Source organism: Arvicanthis niloticus, chromosome 2 (assembly GCF_011762505.2).
Source record: "Arvicanthis niloticus isolate mArvNil1 chromosome 2, mArvNil1.pat.X, whole genome shotgun sequence".
Lineage (NCBI taxonomy): Eukaryota > Metazoa > Chordata > Mammalia > Rodentia > Muridae > Arvicanthis > Arvicanthis niloticus.
In genome coordinates this window covers 15,195,070-15,207,342 of record NC_047659.1, presented here as the reverse complement: position 1 = coordinate 15,207,342, position 12,273 = coordinate 15,195,070, and the positions used below count along the sequence as shown (strand labels likewise).

Sequence of the window (12,273 nt, the reverse complement as noted above, 5' to 3'; positions counted from 1 at the left end):
AAGTCATAGAAGAAAACTTCTTCAACCTATAAATGTATAACATGGTTATAGAATACCAACTATACTGGATCAGAAAAAAAACATTTCACAACATAATAATCAAAACACTAGTACTACAGAACAAAGAAAGAATATTAAAACCTGCAAGGGAAAAATCCCAAGAAACATAGAAATCTAGACCTATCAGAATTACACATGATTTCTCAACAGAGACTATAAAAGCTAGAAGGTCCTAGACAGATTTTTTTTTAGCTTCTAAGCAACTACAGATGCCAACCTAGACTTCTATACCCAGCAAGCCTCTCAATCACCATAGATGAAGAATACAAGGTGTTCCAATAAAAAACCGAAATTCAAACACTATCGATACATAAATACAGCTCTACAGAAAATACTAGAAGAAAAAATTCAGCCCAAGGAGAACATCTACATCCAAGAACACAGGAAATATGACTCTTTCTCTATATAGGCAGTAATCAGAGAGGTTTAAAACTAGCAACTTAACAGCACACCTGAAAGCTCTAGAACAAAAAGAAGCATACACACCCAAGAGAGAAGAAAAAACAAAACCAAAACAGCCAGGGTACTATGCCATAACCAGAGCCCAACTTTCTCATTAGAGCAAGCCCTACATATTCCAACACAGCTGAATCCAATCTTATATAGATGATAGAGGAATTTAAAGAGGAAATTAATAAATTCCCCTAAAGAAATATATATATAAAAATTAAACAGGAAGAAATGAACAAAACTGTTCATGACCTAAAAATGGAAATAGAAACAATAAAGAAAACAGAAATAATCAAACTCAGGGCTGAAATCAATAAATTAGATACAAAGAGAACAATACAAAAGAATCAATAAAACCAAGAGGTTAATTTTTTTTTAAAGAAAATCAACAAGATAGATAAATCCTTAACCAAACTAACTAAAAGACAGAGGGAGATAATATAAAGATTAACAAAATCAGAAATTAAAAGGGGGGACATAATAACTGAGAAAATGTAAACAATCATTAGAAATTACTTGAAAAACCTGTATGTCACAAAATTAGAAAATCTAAACGAAATGAATGCTTTTCTTGATAATTGCAAGTTATCAAAGTTAAATGAATATTGGATAAACAATTTGAATAAACCCATGACCTCTAAGGAAATAGAGGTGCTCATTAAAAGTCTACCACCCCCACAAAAGCCCAGGATCAGAATGTTTTAGCTTAGAATTGTACCAGACTTTCAAAGAAGAGCTAATACCAGTACACTGCAAACTATTCCACCAAAGAGAAAATTTCACCAAAGAATTCCTATAGCTGATATACAACTTCAGCAAAGTGGCTGGATATAAAATTAACTCAAAGAAATCGATCAGTAGCCCTCCTTTATACAATGATAAATGTGCTGAGAAAGAAAATAAGAAAACAAACACTGCCGGGCGGTGGTGGCGCATGCCTTTAATCCCAGCACTTGGGAGGAAGAGGCAGGCAGATTTCTGAGTTCGAGGCCAGCCTGGTCTACCAAGTGAGTTTCAGGACAGCCAAGGCTATACAGAGAAACCCTGTCTCAAAAAACCAAAAAAAAAAAAAAAAAAAAAAAAAGAAAAAAAGAAAAGAAAAGAAAACAAACACTGTCACAATAGTCACAAATAATATAAAATATATTGGTTTAGCTATAACCAAATAAGTTAAAGATCTGTATGACAAGAATGTCAAGATCCTGAAGAAAGAAGTCCAAGACAACTTCTGTAGATGGAATGATCTCCATGCTCATGGATAGGTAGAATTAAGAGAGTGAAAATGGCCATCTTGACAAAAGCAATCTGCAGAGTCAAAGCAATTACCATCGATATTCCAACACAATATTTTACAGATATTAATAAAGCAATTCTCAACTTCATATGGAAAAGCAAAATACCCAGCATATCCAAAACAATTTTGAACAAAGAGCTTCTAGAGGAATCACTCTCTGTGACCCCAATTTGAACAACAGAGCAATAGTGGTAAAATCTGCATGGCATTGGTACAGAAACAGATAGGTAGAATGGAAGACCCAGAAATAAGCCCACATACTTATGGATATTTGTTTTTGACAAAGTAGTCAAATCTATACAATGGAAAAAAGAAAACATCCTTAACAAATGATTATGATCTCACTGACAGTCTTCATGTAGGCAAATTGATCTATATGTAGCACCCTGCACAAAGCTCAAGTCCAAGTGGATCAAGGACTGCAACCTAAAACTTGATATAGTGATTCTAATAGAAGAGAAAGTGGGGAAATAACCCTGAATGTATTGACACAGGAGAAAATTTCCAGAACAGAATACCAATGGCTCAGATTATAAGATATACAATTGATAAATGGGACCTCTTCATACTGAAAAGCTTTTGTAAGGCAAAGACACTGTCTATAAGACAAAATGGCAGCCTACAGATTGGTAAAAGATCTTCATTAACCCTACATCTGACAGACAGTATATATCCAGCAAATGTAGGTGAGAAAGGGGAAAACTCATTGCTAGTGGGTCTTTAAACTTGTAAAACCATTCCTGAAATTAATCTGGTGTTTTCTCAGAAAATTAGTAACAGTTGTAACTGAAGACCCAGCTATACCATTTCTGGGTATATACCTAAACAATGCTCCACCATATCACAAGGACAAGTGTTTCACTATGTGATGATGATGATGATGATGATGATGATGATTATTATTATTATATTATTATTATTAGCCAGAAACTGGAAGCAACCTAAATATCCCTTAGCCAAAGAATGGATACAGAAAATGTGGTTCATTTACACAATAGAATGGTATTCAGCTATTAAAAATACATATATCATGAATTTTGTGGGCAAATGGATGGAACTAGAAAATACTGAGTGAAGTAACAGACTCAAAGGGACATTCTCACCTATAAGTGGATATTGGCTAAAAAGTACAGAATACCCATGAAATAACCCACAAACTATAAGGAATTAAACAAAAAGGAAGGCCTAAGTAAGGATGCTTCAATCCCTGTAAGATGGGGGACTAAAATAGAAATGAGAGGCAGAGAGAGGGAGGGTCTCAGGTGGGAGAGGGGGCAGGATCAGGTATGGGAAGAGACAGGAGAGAGGCCCAGACTGCCAGGAGAATGAACAGAAATATGTAGCTACCAGGGTTGGGGTATGGGGAGAACCTCTAGGAAATCCTAGAGACTTGCAATGAGGGAGGGTCCCAAGACTCAATGTGGATGACCTTAGGCAAAATGCCCAACAGTGGGATACAGAACCTGAAGAGACTACCTACAGTAGTCATACAGTTCCCCCAGTGGAGGGATGGTGACATCAGTGCCCCTACAAAACTTTTGATCCCAAATTGCTCCTAACTAAAAGAAATGCAGATACAAAGATGGAGCAGATTCAGAAGGAATAGCTGATCAGTGACCTGTCCAAATTGGGGTCTATCCCATGGGCAGACAACAGTCTCTGATACTTTTACTAAATGTAGACAGGAGCCTAGCATGCTTGTCCTTTGAGAGGATCTACCCAATAGCTGATTGAAACAGATGCAGATATTCAGAACCAAGCCTGGGAACGAGGTTGGGGACCCCTATGGAAGAATTAGGGGAAGGATTTAAAGGAAATGAAGGGGATGGCAACCACATAAGAAAACCAACAATGTCAGCTAACCTGGACCCCTGGGAGTTCCCAGAGGCTGAACCACCAACAAAAAGCATACATAGATTGATCCAAGACTCCCAGTACATATGTAGCAGAGGGCTGTCATGTCTGGCCTCAGTGGGAGAGGATATTCTTAATCCTGTAGAGACTTGATGTCCCAGGGTAGGGTGATATTCAGGGGTGGGGCACCTTCTCAGAGGCAAAAGGGAGGTGCAATAGGTGGAAGAACTCTGGGAGGATGGACTTGAGGGGCAACATTTGGGATGTAAATAAATAGAACATTCAATAGAAAAGAAAAGGAAAGGAAAGAAAAGGAAAGGAAAGGAAAGGAAAGGAAAGGAAAGGAAAGGAAAGGAAAGGAAAGGAAAGGAAAGGAAAGGAGTTGAAGATCTGAAGGACATTTTGACATCAGACATAGAGCTGCAGAGTCTGAGTTTGCCCTGCTAGATTTTGGTCTTACTTTGGTCTAGTATTTCTTTACTACATTCCCTTTTCTCCCTTTTGGATTGGTAATGTCTATCCTGTATCTCTATATGTTGGAATTATGTGATCTGCTTTTTTCATTTTGATTTTACAGTGGTTATAGTTAAGAGAGACCCCTATAGGTGAATCTTAGAAGACACTTTGAACTATGGACTTTAAGAGAAGTTTGAAACTGTTCTAGACTATGAAGACTGTTGAAGTCGGACTAAATGCATTTTGCATTATGATATGGCTACAAGCCTATGGGGGCCAGGGAGTGGAATGTGATGGTTTGAATAAAAATAGCCCTCATAGGATAATAAGAAATGGCTCTATTAGGAGGTATGGTCTTAGAGTAGCTGTGTCTTTGTTGTAGGAGGTTTCACTAGGGGGAAAGTGTTGAGGTCTCAGAAATTCAGGCCTGGTCAATGTGTCACAGTCATTTCCTGCTGCTTATGGATCCAGATGTAAACTCTCAGCTGTCTCTTCAGTACCATGTCTGCCTTCATGTTGCCATGCTTCCATCTATGACAATAACAGACTCAACCTCTGAACTGTCAGCCAGCACCAATTAAATTTTTAAAAAATTTTAAATTTATTTATGGCAAGTTTTACTGATCACAAAACCCAAACCTGACCACTCCTCTTACTGTTGGATCTATGGTAAGCTAATTATTCAATCTCTGTTAGTGACTCATTGGATGGTAAAACAGAAAGATAAAAATGGAACAACTCAGTCAAAATATGCATTGCAATTATTCTTAGGAGTTGAGAGATTATTGAAATTGGAGATTATAAATATACTAGAAGTTTTAGGGGTTTAATTTTGTGATGTCTTTAAAATCCATTATTATGAATAATAGTTTGAAAGTCACATTGACTTGTTTCTATCAGGCAGTATATGACCCAATATCCCTATAATAATCAAATATCTGTAATCCAACCTGTCATGCTATGACTTTGCTTATTACCTGGTTCATATGCTATACACAAAAGGCATTAAGGTTTAGTGATCTTAAAATATCTTGACAATTCCAATAAGCAAAAGGCCCAGAATAATGTATTTATAAAGTCATTTCATTCCTAATCCAACCATGTGAAAGCTGACAGCAAAGATTATTCTGCAGAGACATGATTAATATCCTTTATTGAGAGTACACCTTAGCTCTTTGAAGTGGTCTCAGATTAACCCTTGGTTCTCATGAATTTGCTTCTCATTCTTTGTTTATCTGAGAGCCAGTCTGAAGTATGGAGTTTCCTAAAAAGCCGCCATAGTGCTCCTTTAACATCTTGGTTCCTAAGGCTGTAGATTAGTGGATTTAACATAGGGGAGACGAGAGTGTAGAAGACAGCAATCTGGCGATCCTGGTCTAAGTCATAGCTGGACGAGGGCTTAAGGTACATTCTGGCCAAAGAGCCAAAAAAGAGCAGCACAACCAGAATGTGGGAGCTGCATGTGGACAGAGCTTTTTTCAGGGCAGCAAAGGAGTGCATGTGGGCTATGGCGATACCTATTCGAACATAAGTACCCCAAATGAAGAAGAAGGGACTGCCCACCACAGCTACACCCTCAGTGAAGATTAACATTTCATTGACCACTGGTCGAGTACAGGAGAGCTTCAGCAGAGGAGTGATGTCACAGAAGAAGTGCGTGACCTGGTTTCCACAGAAGGTTAGACGAGTGACCAACACACTGTACAGGAGACTGTTAAGGCTGACTAGTATCCATGAGGTCAGTGTTATTCTCAAACAGAGGCTATGGCTGACAATAGCAGAGTATCTTAAAGGGTCACAGATGGCAACATAGCGGTCATATGCCATGGCAGCCAGCAAGTAGACTTCCATGCTGCCCACTGCCATAAAGAAAAATAGTTGTGTCATGCAACAGTTATAGGAAATGCTTCGATCCACAGAGAGTATGTGCACCAGCATCTGAGGAACAATGATGGTTGGTAGAGATATGTCAATCAAGGAAAGATGGCTGAGAAGGAAGTACATGGGGGTCTGAAGCTTGGGGTCTGAGCAAGCAACTAGTACTAGTAGGGTATTGCCCAAAACTGCTGTCAGGTACATGACAAGGACAACCGCAAAAATAACTGGCTGCATCTCTGGCCTACTGGACAATCCCAACAACACAAATTCAGTCACTTCTGTCTTGTTTTTAGTGGCCATAAGTTACAGTTCACATCACCTGTAGAGAGGAAAGATCAGAGTTGGAAAACAGAACAATGCCAAGGCTCAAGCACATCTCAGACTCTTCATCTTAAGTGAGTCAGTCATTGGAACAGGGATCTGTCCTTAACCTTCAGCATTAAAGAAGTTAGTTTGTTCTTTTTGTAATAGTGTTCTGTCAAGACAACCATTCTAACCAGGTTTGAGAGTTAAAAGTACCTGCAATATTTCTGTACTCACTAATAGCTATATTTTCATGAAAGTATAATCTCCAGAGCATGGAATTATCACATATTTTTAAAAGTCAGGTTTTCACTCTAAGTAGAACTATAAGTAACACTAGCATGTTGACTTTTGGTGGTTCTGTACAAATAAAGACATTTTGTTGAACTAATATATCTCAATATGGCTAAAAATTAATGGTAGAATTAATATAACTGGTAGAACATATAATTAAAGATGTCCTTACCATATGCTTGCCTACCTCCATGTTTAATCTCAACCTTTCTAAGGTCTGCCCTACTATGCATCTGAACAATATGTTGTGAGTTTATACATGTATTTGTGTTAAATTATTAATTAAAGATATCTTCTGGCCTACTACTACAAGTAATCCCTTGGGATTAAATAGTAGTCTTATTAGAATCTTCTTATTTTCATTTTTTCTACTTTTGATAATTATTTTAGTTCTTTTAAAAATTATTTTAGTTCACATGCATTGATGTTTTGCCTACACATATGTATGTATAAGGCTATCAGATCCCCTATAACTGGAGTTATATACAAGTGTTATCTGCAATGTGGGTGCTAGGAATTGAACCTGGGTCCTCTGGAAGAGCATCTACTATTCCTAACTGCTGAGGCATTACTCTTCCCCCCCTCTTTTTTTATTTCTTTGAGACATGGTTTACACTGACTTTTTTCCATTTATAGTCTTGAAATGTTCAGTTGAATAATAATGATAGCAAATTTTCTTGAACTTTGTATTTCAGGAACATTTTCATCTTATATAAATTCATATCTGGTGACTAAAAAATTACTTTTAAATGTTCATCTGCTGTGATCAGGTTGACTTTATTCTAGTGGTGCAGGGATGGTCTTACATGAATCAATAAGTGTAATAAATCCTATAGTTGGATTCAAAAACAAAATTATGTGATCATCTAAATATGCAAAAGGCCTTTGTCAAAATCTAAAATGCCTTCATGGGAAAAGTCCTAGAGAAAATAGGACTGAAAAGACCATAGCCCTCCATAATAAAGGCTATGTATTTCAAAACCACAATAAAGGCTACAGATGACAACCATCATTGTTATAATAGTAAAAACACTTGAAGCAATCCCATTAAAATCAGGAAGAAAACAGCATTTCCAATATCTCCACTCCTTTTCAAAATATTGCTTGAAGCATCAGCTAAAGCAATAAGACAAGTGAAGAAAACTAAGTGGTTATAAATAGGAAAAAAAGAAGTCAAGTTATCCTTATGTGCAGATAGTACTATACATAAGAGATCTCAAAAATTCCACCAGACTACTTCTAGAAATTGCCAACCATTTTAATAATGAATACAAGTCAGATTACAAAAATCAGTAGCCATTCTATGCACCAATAACAAACACACTGAGAAAGAGTTCATGGACACACTGCTTATTAACAATACCCTCAAAAATTAAAATATCTAGGAATAAACATACTTAAGGTTTACCATGAAAATTTAAATTCACAAAGAAAAAGATTGAGGAAAACCCTCAAGGGGATGAGATCTCCCATATTCATAGGTTGGCAGCATTAATATTGTGAAAATCATCACTTAAATTGATGATTTTGCAAGACGCAATTTACAGATTCACTGAAATCCAAATAAAAATCTCTATGGTATTCTTCACAGAACACATTTTAAAATCATTTCTTATGTGATATCATTTTAAAGTAAAAATTTAAAACTACAAACAATTAAAGAATGCTGAAATCAAGAGAAACAGTCGTCCCCAGAAAGAGCACACCAAGTGGTTTTCCACTGCTAAATTGTCAGCCCTGAAAACATACATACAAGTAACATTATGTTGACTGAGCATGTTGGATTTATGTATTTAGGAATATATATTTACACTCGTATTACACATTTATTTATATTTAAAGGACAAGAAGAGGGCTGGAAAGATGGCTCAGTAGTTAAGTTAAGAGCACTGACTGCTCTTCCAGAGGTTCTGAGTTCAATTCCCAGCAACCACACGATGGCTCACAACCATCTGTAATGGGATCTGATGCCGTCTTCTGGTGTATCATAAGACAGATTCAGTGTACTCATATAAAACAAATCTTAAAAAAGTAAAAGAAGCTGTAAACCTGAAAGAGAGCAAGGGACACATGAGTCCCAAGGGAGAAGAGGGAAGTAAAAAATAATATTATCATCTTGAAAACTGAAAAATTATTTTTAAAAAGAAATTTGCTTTTAGCCAGATATCTGTCTCTTGGTGTTTTAATTTATTTGAATAGTTTTCATGTCAATACTACTTATTTTTAAATTATAGATGTTTTCAGTAAGCATGTGAAGAATAAATTTGTGAAGTTTTAATCTGAAGATGTGTATTTCTGTTTAATTTTGAGAAACATTCTCACAAACATTTTTAAAACTTTCTCCTTAGACTAATTATTCTTAAGCTCTTATAGATGGCCCTTAACCCTTTTTATTTAATATTTTTGTTCCTCAAATTTGCTACCTAACTGTCTTTCATCTCTGTGTCCTAAATTATATTCTTTTAATTCACAGTTGATATTTACTTTGTTCTTAAAAATCATATGTTGTCTCATCATCTCATACTATTTTCTTTACTGCTCATGCTAGTTTAGTGTGAGTGCACTCCTGAAAGTTTCTATATTTTAATTTTTAATTTTAGGATTTTAATTAGAAAATACATTAGGTTTCATTACCATATCTAGCTATGAAATTCATGAGTATGCACCCAAAGTACTCTATATCCTACCTACACATCAATGTTTTTGCTGCATTATCCACAGCACCAAGGACATGGATCTGGCCCAGATGTCTGTCAGTGGATGATTGGATGGTAAAGTGTAAAAGTAGGATTCATTTCAGAAAGGCAAGCATATATCTTTTGACTTCGATGTTTATGCTTTGCCATTTTATTGCCTTCATATTGCTGGTTCAAGGTCACTAGTCCCCATTTCTCATGCTATGCATTTCATTTATGAGTTCACACTACTCTGTCTTAGCAATAGACATGCTTGTTATCATATCCTATGAAATGCTTCCTTGTATCCTACTTTTCCAAAGTAAAAGTGTCAACTTTTTTTGATACACAATTGAATATCTCAGCCAAGCTCTTTCTCATTGTGAGAAGAGTTTTCATTGGAATGGAATGCTAAGATATAGTTGGAGTTTCAGGTGGACTGAAATAAAGGTTGCATGTGGAATGGTTGGTGTATTTGCACTGAAGGACTAATTTCATCTTGGCTAGCACAACAATGCTCTACTCCCTTTCCTATTCTCTGTTTCTTTCATCTTTGTAATCAACTGATTACCTCTGGTGTGGGGTTCATTCCAGCAAGGTAAGCAGTCTCCTCCACTGCAGCCCTTTTCTAGTGTTCTAAGTGGGGGAGGAGACTCTCATTCCTACTTTCTTCATCTCTTAAAATTCCACTTAAATGAAACATTTGCTAGTGTTTTTCCCTTTTTTCCCCACTTACTGTTTACACACTTCCCCCTTTTTGATGCAGAATAACTAAAGCACAAGATAAGTACAGTACACTAGGGACATAGTCAGGTATGGCTCTGATTTTTTAAAATGTTTGTCTCTCACCTTGAAGTTAGTGACACACAGAATAAGATTTTCAAGTCCATAACTCATGGGTGTTTCTTCCAATGCATTAAAAATGTGTTGCCTTGTAAATGTTCACATAGCAGTATCACTTCTCAGAGCTGCAGTTTTCTTCAGTACCTGTCATATTCTCTGACACACACTTCCATATATTTGTCTGGACTTTTGTTTTTCCTCAATCAGCTCAGTTAAACACTTTAGATCACTGGTTCTCAAACTCTGATCCTTTAATACAATTACTCATGCTGTGTTGACCCCACTCCAGCAACAGGATTATTTCTGTTGATACTTTGTAACTGTAATTTTGTTACTGTTCTGAATTGCAATGTAAATCTCTGGGTCATCCAATGGTTAGAAGACCCTTGTAAAAGGGTGATTTGACATCTCCTCAAAGGGGTCTTGACTCCCAGGATAAGAACCACTGCTTTAGACTATCTTTAGTTAACAGTACACATCTATAAATAAGAAGCTATAAAGACGTTTTAAACCTTATATTTTCCAGTGTTAATTCTTTTATTGTCATTTACTCCAGTATCTTTGTATCTCAGTGAATGTATCTCAGATAGTTGTATCATGATACAATTACTTTTTTAAGGGAGAAGAGTAAAGATATCAACATGGAGGTGGAGATGAACATAGAAGAGAGAGGGCAAGAAAGGAGATATGAACTAACTTCCTAATGAAGATAGGATGAATAGCCATGGTCTTTAAGACTTAGGTTACTTACTATAAGCTATCTTACAAAATAGGCTACTATTTAACACTAATTAAAAGAAGAACATAGTGACAATAAGTTCAATTTATTTCAGGCAAGCTAAACTGTACCTTAAAAGCATAATGACAGTCTACTACTCACGGTCAGAATTAGTAACATGCAGTGGTGGTACTTTTCTTGGCTGATGTCAAGGATTCATCCTGTACTGTTCTTACATTTTCAGTTTCAACATTGTTCTCAGATCCTGAGCTCTGTGGATGAATTCCAGGATGCTGGAGGGGGGTGGTGAGGAAGAGAGAGGATGGAAGAGACAGGAAAAGAGGGATGTTGAGGAGTGATATAATGAAATCTGTATAAAGAGCACCAGAGCCTTTTAAGTCAAAGAATTACATGAACCTTGAAGAAGAGAAAAACAATCTCTGAAAACAGACACATAGTATCTGGTTTCTTGTTCCTAGTTGATACTTTGAAAGTAACTGGGGCTGTGGAGGAGGAAATGTTCTTGTGTTAACTTTTTTATCCTTCTCTCTGCTCTGACTAAAGGACCAATGGGCATATTGCATCTCTGTACTGCATTGCTAGTATATAAATAAGAATCTTTTAAATTTTTATTTATCTGAATTTGATTTATAGTCTACTCACCCTTTTTTTAGTGAATCACAAAAGCTGATTCTGATATGTATAACCAAATTTTTGTTTTTACTGTCCTAAAATATAGACTTTCCAAATACTCATAAAATGAATTAACGTCTCCCAAATCCTGGGATGGAAGAGCCATGGAATGTGTCTATGCATCCTCCTTCACCCTTATTTATTTCATGACTGAATACTGAAGATCAGCATGTACTGCAGATCAACATTCATTTTCACTCAAACGCTGTATTTTTTCTAATTGACATATCTTCTCTTAATTCTAGATTTTTTTTGCTTTATTCTTTTTTGTCTTCTTGGTATGGATGTTATTTTCTATAAAATGAATACAATGTATTATTTCCTGTCTTCTCTGTATTTACTTTACAAAAGGTATAGTATTAAATTCATTTTTCTCTATGCCTAACATCCCACACTGAGTTAGAAGTCTAGATAACACTGCATTTCCTTTTGGTCATTAAATACTCTCTTTAAAAACACTTTCCATAAAAACCTTTCCACAGGCAGCTCATTGTGAGGAAGCAGGCTCGTGTGGCACATACTCACTGTGGGACTCTATTCACCCCAAGAGGCCCCAATTATGGTCAGGTGAAATATTAAAGTGATTTTCTTCACCAGGGTTGCTGGAATTGAAATCCTAAAGGCAGGCTATTTCTCCATCCTGCCACACCCTGCCCACACCTATGAGTGGCTTTTGGTTTCTCCTCTAATAAACCTACCTGTACACATACAAACAGTTCTAACTTCACCAGAAACGTGATGTAATCAGACATCAT

At 36.3% G+C, this 12,273-nt stretch overlaps 1 protein-coding gene across 2 annotated transcripts; it reads right to left on the bottom strand.

The window, feature by feature from the left end:
* Positions 1-4,691: 4,691 nt before the first annotated feature.
* LOC117704551 (olfactory receptor 1J2-like) lies at positions 4,692-11,938 on the bottom strand. Of its 2 annotated transcripts, XM_076928630.1 has the most exons (4): positions 11,489-11,938; positions 10,988-11,118; positions 10,114-10,195; positions 4,692-6,311 (listed from the first exon to the last, which is right to left on the bottom strand). In XM_076928630.1, exon 4 carries the CDS (start codon positions 6,290-6,292, stop codon positions 5,306-5,308), a length of 987 nt encoding a protein of 328 aa, XP_076784745.1. In that variant the 5' UTR covers positions 6,293-6,311; positions 10,114-10,195; positions 10,988-11,118; positions 11,489-11,938; the 3' UTR covers positions 4,692-5,305. The 2 variants fall into 2 exon arrangements, with proteins under 2 accessions (XP_076784745.1, XP_034352619.1); XM_034496728.2 differs by lacking the exon at positions 10,114-10,195.
* Between the last annotated feature and the right edge of the window lie 335 nt (positions 11,939-12,273).

Coding starts and splice junctions, on each gene's coding strand:
- LOC117704551 (XM_076928630.1), bottom strand. CDS start 6,292: ATGGCCACTAAAAACAAGACAGAAGTGACTGAATTTGTGTTGTTGGGA.